This window comes from Anas platyrhynchos, chromosome 1 (genome assembly GCF_047663525.1).
Source record: "Anas platyrhynchos isolate ZD024472 breed Pekin duck chromosome 1, IASCAAS_PekinDuck_T2T, whole genome shotgun sequence".
Taxonomy (NCBI): Eukaryota; Metazoa; Chordata; class Aves; order Anseriformes; family Anatidae; genus Anas; species Anas platyrhynchos.
Window position 1 is genome coordinate 69,525,327 of NC_092587.1, and position 7,004 is coordinate 69,532,330.

At 34.1% G+C, this 7,004-nt stretch overlaps 2 protein-coding genes across 3 annotated transcripts in view; one reads left to right on the plus strand and one right to left on the minus strand.

Moving 5' to 3' along the window:
* KLHL42 (kelch like family member 42) overlaps nucleotides 1-399 on the minus strand; it is a 23,349-nt gene extending 22,950 nt beyond the window's left edge. For both annotated transcript variants that reach the window (XM_027455889.3, XM_027455830.3), the window contains exon 1: nucleotides 262-399. The gene's annotated coding sequence lies outside the window, so the exon portion shown is untranslated. The remainder of the gene's footprint in view (nucleotides 1-261) is intronic.
* On the plus strand, nucleotides 283-6,665 carry MANSC4 (MANSC domain containing 4). The gene is made up of 3 exons (XM_021273878.3): nucleotides 283-511; nucleotides 5,183-5,317; nucleotides 5,977-6,665. The coding sequence occupies exons 1-3, from the start codon at nucleotides 283-285 to the stop codon at nucleotides 6,663-6,665; spliced, it is 1,053 nt and encodes a 350-aa protein (XP_021129553.1).
* Nucleotides 6,666-7,004: the final 339 nt, after the last annotated feature.

Below are 7,004 nucleotides of genomic sequence, written 5' to 3' on the forward strand. Positions count from 1 at the left end.
AAAAGCAGCATGTACCTGCTGTCTCTCAAAAACTACTTCTAAATAATGTAGAGAACAAAATAACTATTTTAATCATAAGTAGCTCATAAAATGGCTGCTTCCTTCTAGCAGTTGCACAAACAACATCATGAGAATTGTTTGGAAAAAACATCCCTTAGTTCATTTCCCTGGCAAAATTGGCAGTATCCTCACCACTCAAGAGACTGTCTTAAAATGCCGGTCCAAAATTTAGTGCATCCGTGGAGGAGAAAGCGTGCTCACCAAGCCAATTACATTGAGGAGATGGTCCTTATGGTGGCAATATCAGAAGTGCTGTTGGTTCTGGATTTGGTGGTGAAATCAGACTGTCTCTGCACACCCACTACATTTTACAAAAACTGCTGGATCCGACGCTTCCCAGGTCTTCTGATTGACCTGCAGGAATCGCAGAAAAGGGGAGCCCAGGTGCTGAAGATTTATGCGGAAGTCTCATCCCAACAGTGCAGCAGAAACTGCTGTCTTCAGAGGAATGGTGAGTGTTTATTATCAAGATTGCAGCATACATTAAAATCTGTATCATGACACATAAGGAAAAACATTTTGGGTAATTTTTATACAAACATCCTTTTGTTTGAAGAAGAAATAATGCCCCCCAAAAAAGAAAAATATACATGTATATGTAGTTTTTGAGACAGGAAAACAGAGGCACGTCTTAACTGTCCTCCCATCTTCAGTCCCATAGAAAGGACTTTGATAATCTGATATTTGTGGAAGACCACACTAGCACCACATGAAAACCTTAGAGTCTGCTTTAAAATTTTAGACCTCTGTTACTGAACTTGTGAGTAATGCTAACATTAAAACAATTCTTTAATATCCATCTCCATCTACTCCTGTATGGAAAATTCTACACAGTGGTACAAAGTGACACAGATTACAACAGGACTCTTCTTCATTAGATGAGGAAAAAAAGAGGGAAGGCACAATTTGGCCTTCTCCAAAATACAAGAATATTAATTTTCTTTGAGAGCACTCTCTTGTTCTGTGCTTATACCATATTTGTGGTCCAATCCACATATAGTGTTAATGTGAGCAATAAAGCTTCGACGTAGTATTTATTCAGCTAGCAACCTCTCTTCCCTAGTCTTATAAAGACTCGGAATAAAAATGAGAAAATTTCATTCCTTATCTTAAATCCAAGACTATACTTTTACTGTATCACACTGCTCTGGTACACTCTAGCAGTGTATTTTAGGAGTGTATGTGATGTGTGTGCCTGTGGTGTCTAACTTAACCAAAAAACTCACAAGGCTCAAAAGGTTTTTGGATAGAGATGACGGAAGTGAACTACCAGTTACTAAATAAAGAAAATAAAATTTTGATGACAGTTTGAATTATACACACAGTTAGAACCCTGAAAACTTGACACCAAGATAACTAACATAAGCGTCATCAGCATTCCTGTGGTGTCAACTTCAATTTAAACATTGTGAGTAAAGAGCAATTATAGGCAATTTAGTAATGTTTTACCTATTTGGACAATAAATTTTTGGTCATAAAACTCAGGACTAGATAGCTAATGAAGGTAAGTAATGGTAATTTGGAGCTTTGTTTTTATAGTGTTACACAGTCAAGTGCAGATTTGTTACAATCTTACCTAAAATACAGAGACCTTAGATGGCATTTCAAAGATATGCTGTTATATCAGATTGTGGTTTCCATACAGTCCGGAAGAAATAAATGTAGTCTACCACAGACACTATTACTAATAAATGTTCTAATTAAGATTTCAAGAAAGTTTAGTATGAAAATGATCTTTTCTGGATACTTAGTAGTAGTACAGTTACTGAAAGCTAATCTTAAAAGATAAAAAGAAATTCTGAAATTATTTTAAATCAGAAGCAACCTATTTAATTGCTTAACTCCTCAAAATATCTTACAGCACGCTTTTGAAGTATTTTTCCTGACCAGAGAGCTATCCTTCCCTACCAAAACATATGTTTGTGACTTTTCTTACCTGATTTTATGCAGTAAAATCCATTACACATCCCCAAAAGAAGATATGCACAGAAGCCAATTTCTTCAGAGGAGATTTTTTTTTCTGCTATTTAATGGTATTTTCTTAAAGCTTGCAAAGTAACCACTGAGATGAAAAATATTTAGAATTGTGTTGTGCTGAAAATAGAAAATTTTATTGACAGTAGAACTTTGCACAAACTTGGAAGACAGAAACATTTTTGAACATTCCACTCCTCCCTTCAAACAAATCCATGTATTTTCAGGTATTTTCTACATTCTTAAATAAGAATTTATCCTTGCTCTGTATCAACAAAACTGAATAGTGTTCATGTATTATACTGAGAAACAAGCATAAAATATACAATTAGCACAAAACCTCTATTCTTTAACAAAATCTAGGACATTGTGTTATCGAGTGTGAAGGCAACAGTATGTGCTGAGACAACACATGACAGAAGTGAAGAACAGTTTTGTCTTGGAAGAAAAATCATCACTGTGAGCACACGAGAAAAATGTTGATTTAAAAACAATGACAATATTCATATGACATTACTAGTGTTTTCAGAGTCTTTAAAAATCTTTCAGTAAAGGATATCATAGAAAAGCAACTATTATTTAGATATTTCATAGAAATATTCAAAGGCCTTTGTCTTTTAAACTGTTATCTTATGCTAAAATTGAAGCAAAATGTTTATTCATGCCTAGAACTATCTAGAACTATTTATATATATATATATATATATATATATATATTTTTTTTTTTTTTTTTTTAATTAAAAACAGTTACTGGATTTTAAGTTATCTTATTCATGGAAGCCAATGATTTTTATATATGACCTTCAGAAATGCCCAAAGCTCTCAGGAAACATATCAAAATTTACTGGCTAAAGTGTAATGCTTCCTGAACATTACAAAATGCTTGTAATCTTTTAAAGAAACATGTAAATCAATTGGTATACAACAGAGTTTTGTACAGTCCCTGTAAGATTATCATTGTTTCTCTGACAAGTTATGTTCTTCTATTGTTTTAATAATCATAGACTTCTTTGTACCAGTTTTGCTTTTATAAAAGTCTACTCTAAGCTCAACTGGAATTTTCATAACTGGAAACTGATTAAACCTAAGTAAAGGTAGAAAGTGGTATCGGTTAAAGAAAAAATGCTGATTAAATCCTTTGATTTAGATTTGATGCCAAATCCTATCCTTAATTGCTATTCATTATAGTTTATAATCCCAATTTTACTTGTAAGTATCACTATTTTTGTTTCAGATACACAGATAACTTAGATCTTTGTATGTGAGTAGCTAAAAAACACAATGCTATATAAATTTGGTAACAGCACTTCTAGTATGCTTTTTTCGTTCTACAAAGTTACCGAATTTGTATTGTTCAGACAGATTATGTTTTCAATGTGCTTCTAAATTGCATGATATACATATTTTGAAAACTATGCTTTTCTCTTAGGTCAGACATGTTCATTATGAAGGAAAAACGTTTTTATTTGTATGTTTGCAGTGTTATTTTGTGATGCAGTATTTAGAATATTAAGTGAAAAATTACAATAAATACAGAAAAGATAGTAAGGGTAGACATACTGCATATTCTTCCTTTTTCTTATTTGTTGATAAATTAGGGTTACTTCCTTTAGTTACACATAACATTGAAAGAGCTGCGTTATTTTTTCCATTATTTGTTGCATAAGAATTACAGATTACTTTCTTTACTTACAAATACCAGGCATGTTTGAAATAAATACCTAAGTAAATGGAAAACATTTTTAAAGCCAGGTAATTTCCTAGCAGTTTATGTAAAATAAAGCTTTTTCATTACTGTTAAATGAATATCCTGCAACTAGAATATTTTTCAAATTTATATACATAAATATTTTAGAATTGCTTACTTGAAGCCCTATTAATTCACATTTTTCACATTATTTACAATTCACATTAATTACTTCAGCCCTATAAATTCACATTTTCTAAACAGTCACACTCACACTCTCTAATACAGATAAGATATTAAGATATTTCATATACAAATTGTCCCATTCAGGTAAAAGGAATACTACAATTTTCTGAAGTGCAAAGCCTAGAGAGGCAGGTATCAGAAAATTCTCCATAGCTTTGTAAATAATTTACAGTATTTTCTGCTGTTGAATGTGTCTCCTGTCCCATTAATACTTTTTCTAATTGCAGGTAGCCATATATGAAGTTCAGGTGGGAAGGCTACATTCAAACTAAGCAAAACAAGCCCACAAAACTTCATATGACTAAACCAAAACCTTACATTGATCCTACTTTAAGCACACTGATATAAAATAAAATCAACTTTTGACTTGATATTTTGTATTTGACTGTGACACCATAAGTATTTAAACATATGGATGAGCACGTGACATAAATTTTTCAAAAGTATCTAATGAATCTGACTTTTGAAGCCCTATTTTCTTGCTTACAGATATCTAAAACCACTAGGATTCAAACATCTATATACTTTTGAAAATTGGTCTTCAGTAACAATTTGTTCAGGCATTTTGTCATTATTACTTTAGCCTTGATTCCTCAGGTGGGAAGACAGAAATGAACCTCCAAATATAAATGAAGAACTGTCTAAACTAGTATATTCACAGAAATACAACAGCCCTAAGGCAAAATGGAAAGGACTGGAAACTAGGAAAAAGGTTGGATGCCACTTACATATTGTACATCAGGATTGGCCATCTGATGGTTGTCTGGGTGAAAGGATGGTTGCTGTCCCGTTTTTAAATAGACAGGTATCCATTACACACGAGCAAACACTTCAAAGTTGCCTTCCTTGATAGATTTACTTTTAGAAATGGTCCACTCACTGCAACAGAGATATAAAGGAAAGAATACACAAGTAAGAGGACTACAGGCTACAGCATATGGTTTTCTTTAATCAGAGGTTCATTTAGAATTCAGGAAGCTATTCTATTTGTCTTCTCCAGATATGAAATAAGAATATAGTTACAAGTAGTTATGCTTTTCTGACTGGGTGTTTAAGTAGTTTGCATGACAATGAGAGAACCACAGATTTACAGTACTAAAAATACTGATCAGCTGCTCAGTATTAATGCTCTTTTGATGTTAAATAATGTAATAACATGCAAAATACAATGGTCACTATGCTAATAAATTCAGCTTTATTCTTTTTGTGTTATAGTCTCCTGCAACCTAGCAGTGTTCTACCATGGAGCTACTCATGAGAATATGAATTGCTTGCACATGACTTGCCCATCATTGGAAAGTTGTATAATAAAGGCTAGAATCAACGTTGTTTTGTACAACATCACAACAGGTAATCAAGCTTTACATATATAGTCTGAAAACAAAGCAACTATAAGAAACATTAAAATTATACTATATCATTTGCTTTGCTAAAAGATCTGTAGTAACACACAATGATAAAAACATGTAAGACACCTTTTCCTTTTTCATAATGTATCTACTTCTGGGAATACTCCTCCACTTTCTTCCATTCAGTGTTCGAGAAAGGACCTTTACTGTTTTCAAGATTCATGGTCTGAGTATCTAATGAATACTTTATTAAGGCCAAATACCATGCAAGATCTGACAGACAGAGAGGCGAGGCTGTTGCTGCTCCAAACACTAGCAAGGCTGAAAATGTGTATGTGCATATATGTGTGTGTGTGTGTGTGTGTATATATATATGTATATATTATATATATATATATATATATATGTATATGTATATGTATATATATATGTATATATAAAATGCACATAGCCAAGGTGAATCCCTCCAGCAAGTGGGCTCAGACACTCATTTTGACCAGTAGCTGCCACTGGATCCCAGTCTACCCTATGCTGGCACCTGGACACCTGACCCCCCAGGGGCGCAACCACCCTCCAGTTCCTGGTACAGATTGACTGACTCTTCTCTCGTATGCAGATGAACTTTTATCACATAAACTAATAATGTTTATGATTTAACAGGGATTGATCCAGATCTTCTTATTTTTGAAAAAGCAACATCCAAAGAGCTACATATGCACTCCTCACCTAATAAATACGAAAGACAAAACAGCACAAAGACCACTGAGTGGGAAAGATGCCAGCATGGTAATGGCACGTCAAGTTCTCTTCTGCTCCTAGCTCCATCTTCTACCACTGGCCATGGCTTAACAGCAAACACTTACACTTCCAGTACAAACCTGATGGTTGAAAAAAATAAAGTCATCACATATTCCAAGGCAGAAATGTCTCCTCTGGATGACCATTTGGCTAAGAGGACTTATACAACTTCAGTAAGCGCTAGGTCAACTACTAGCTCAGACAAAAGAACTGTACGCTCAACTTTGATATCTAAATCTGCAGAGGTGTTATCCCACATGCCCACTCCTCCTCGTCTGAACAGCAGCAAGCAACACTTAAATGAAACCAAAGGCTACAGTGGTAGGAATTATACTTCAGACAACGAGGTACCTGCTTGGGATGCTGCAGCTCTGGGTGTCTGGTTGATTCCAGTTGTTCTTTGCTCTTCTCTCATCTTCCTTTGCTGTTGTACTGTTGCTCTTGCAGCAGGGCGTTGCAGAAATAGGAAAGGTCAGTACAATCCCATAAGGAGAGGAAGAGCAATGTCTAGACGAGTCATAAAATACACTAGTGTCAAAGGTAGTTTGTAAAATGCAGCCACCATTTTTGTTTTGAAACAAATAGCCTTTAAAAAAAATGAATAGCGTGTGTTGGCCTAATTCTTTTCAGAATCATTTAGTTGTATTTTCATTCTCACCAGATGAAACACAATTTCTTTTTTGGGTAAGAAGTATATACTCTGCACTTTCAAAGCTGCTTGAGCATATTTTGGTTTATAATCTGACCCAGGCTAATACCTGACACAAACTATACACTTTTCCTAACTTAAGACAGCAGATTCACTACAGTTTTACATATCCTCTCCCTCAACTTTGACCAAACTTAGAAAATTAAGTAAAAATGCAATCAGTAAAACAGACTTAAGTTTT

Excerpts from the sequence above, each read along its gene's own strand:
- MANSC4 (XM_021273878.3), top strand. The coding sequence starts at position 283 with ATGGTCCTTATGGTGGCAATATCAGAAGTGCTGTTGGTTCTGGATTTG. Across the intron at positions 512-5,182 it reads CTGCTGTCTTCAGAGGAATG|TCTCCTGCAACCTAGCAGTG; the intron begins GTGAGTGTTTAT and ends TTTGTGTTATAG. Across the intron at positions 5,318-5,976 it reads TTTGTACAACATCACAACAG|GGATTGATCCAGATCTTCTT; the intron begins GTAATCAAGCTT and ends ATGATTTAACAG.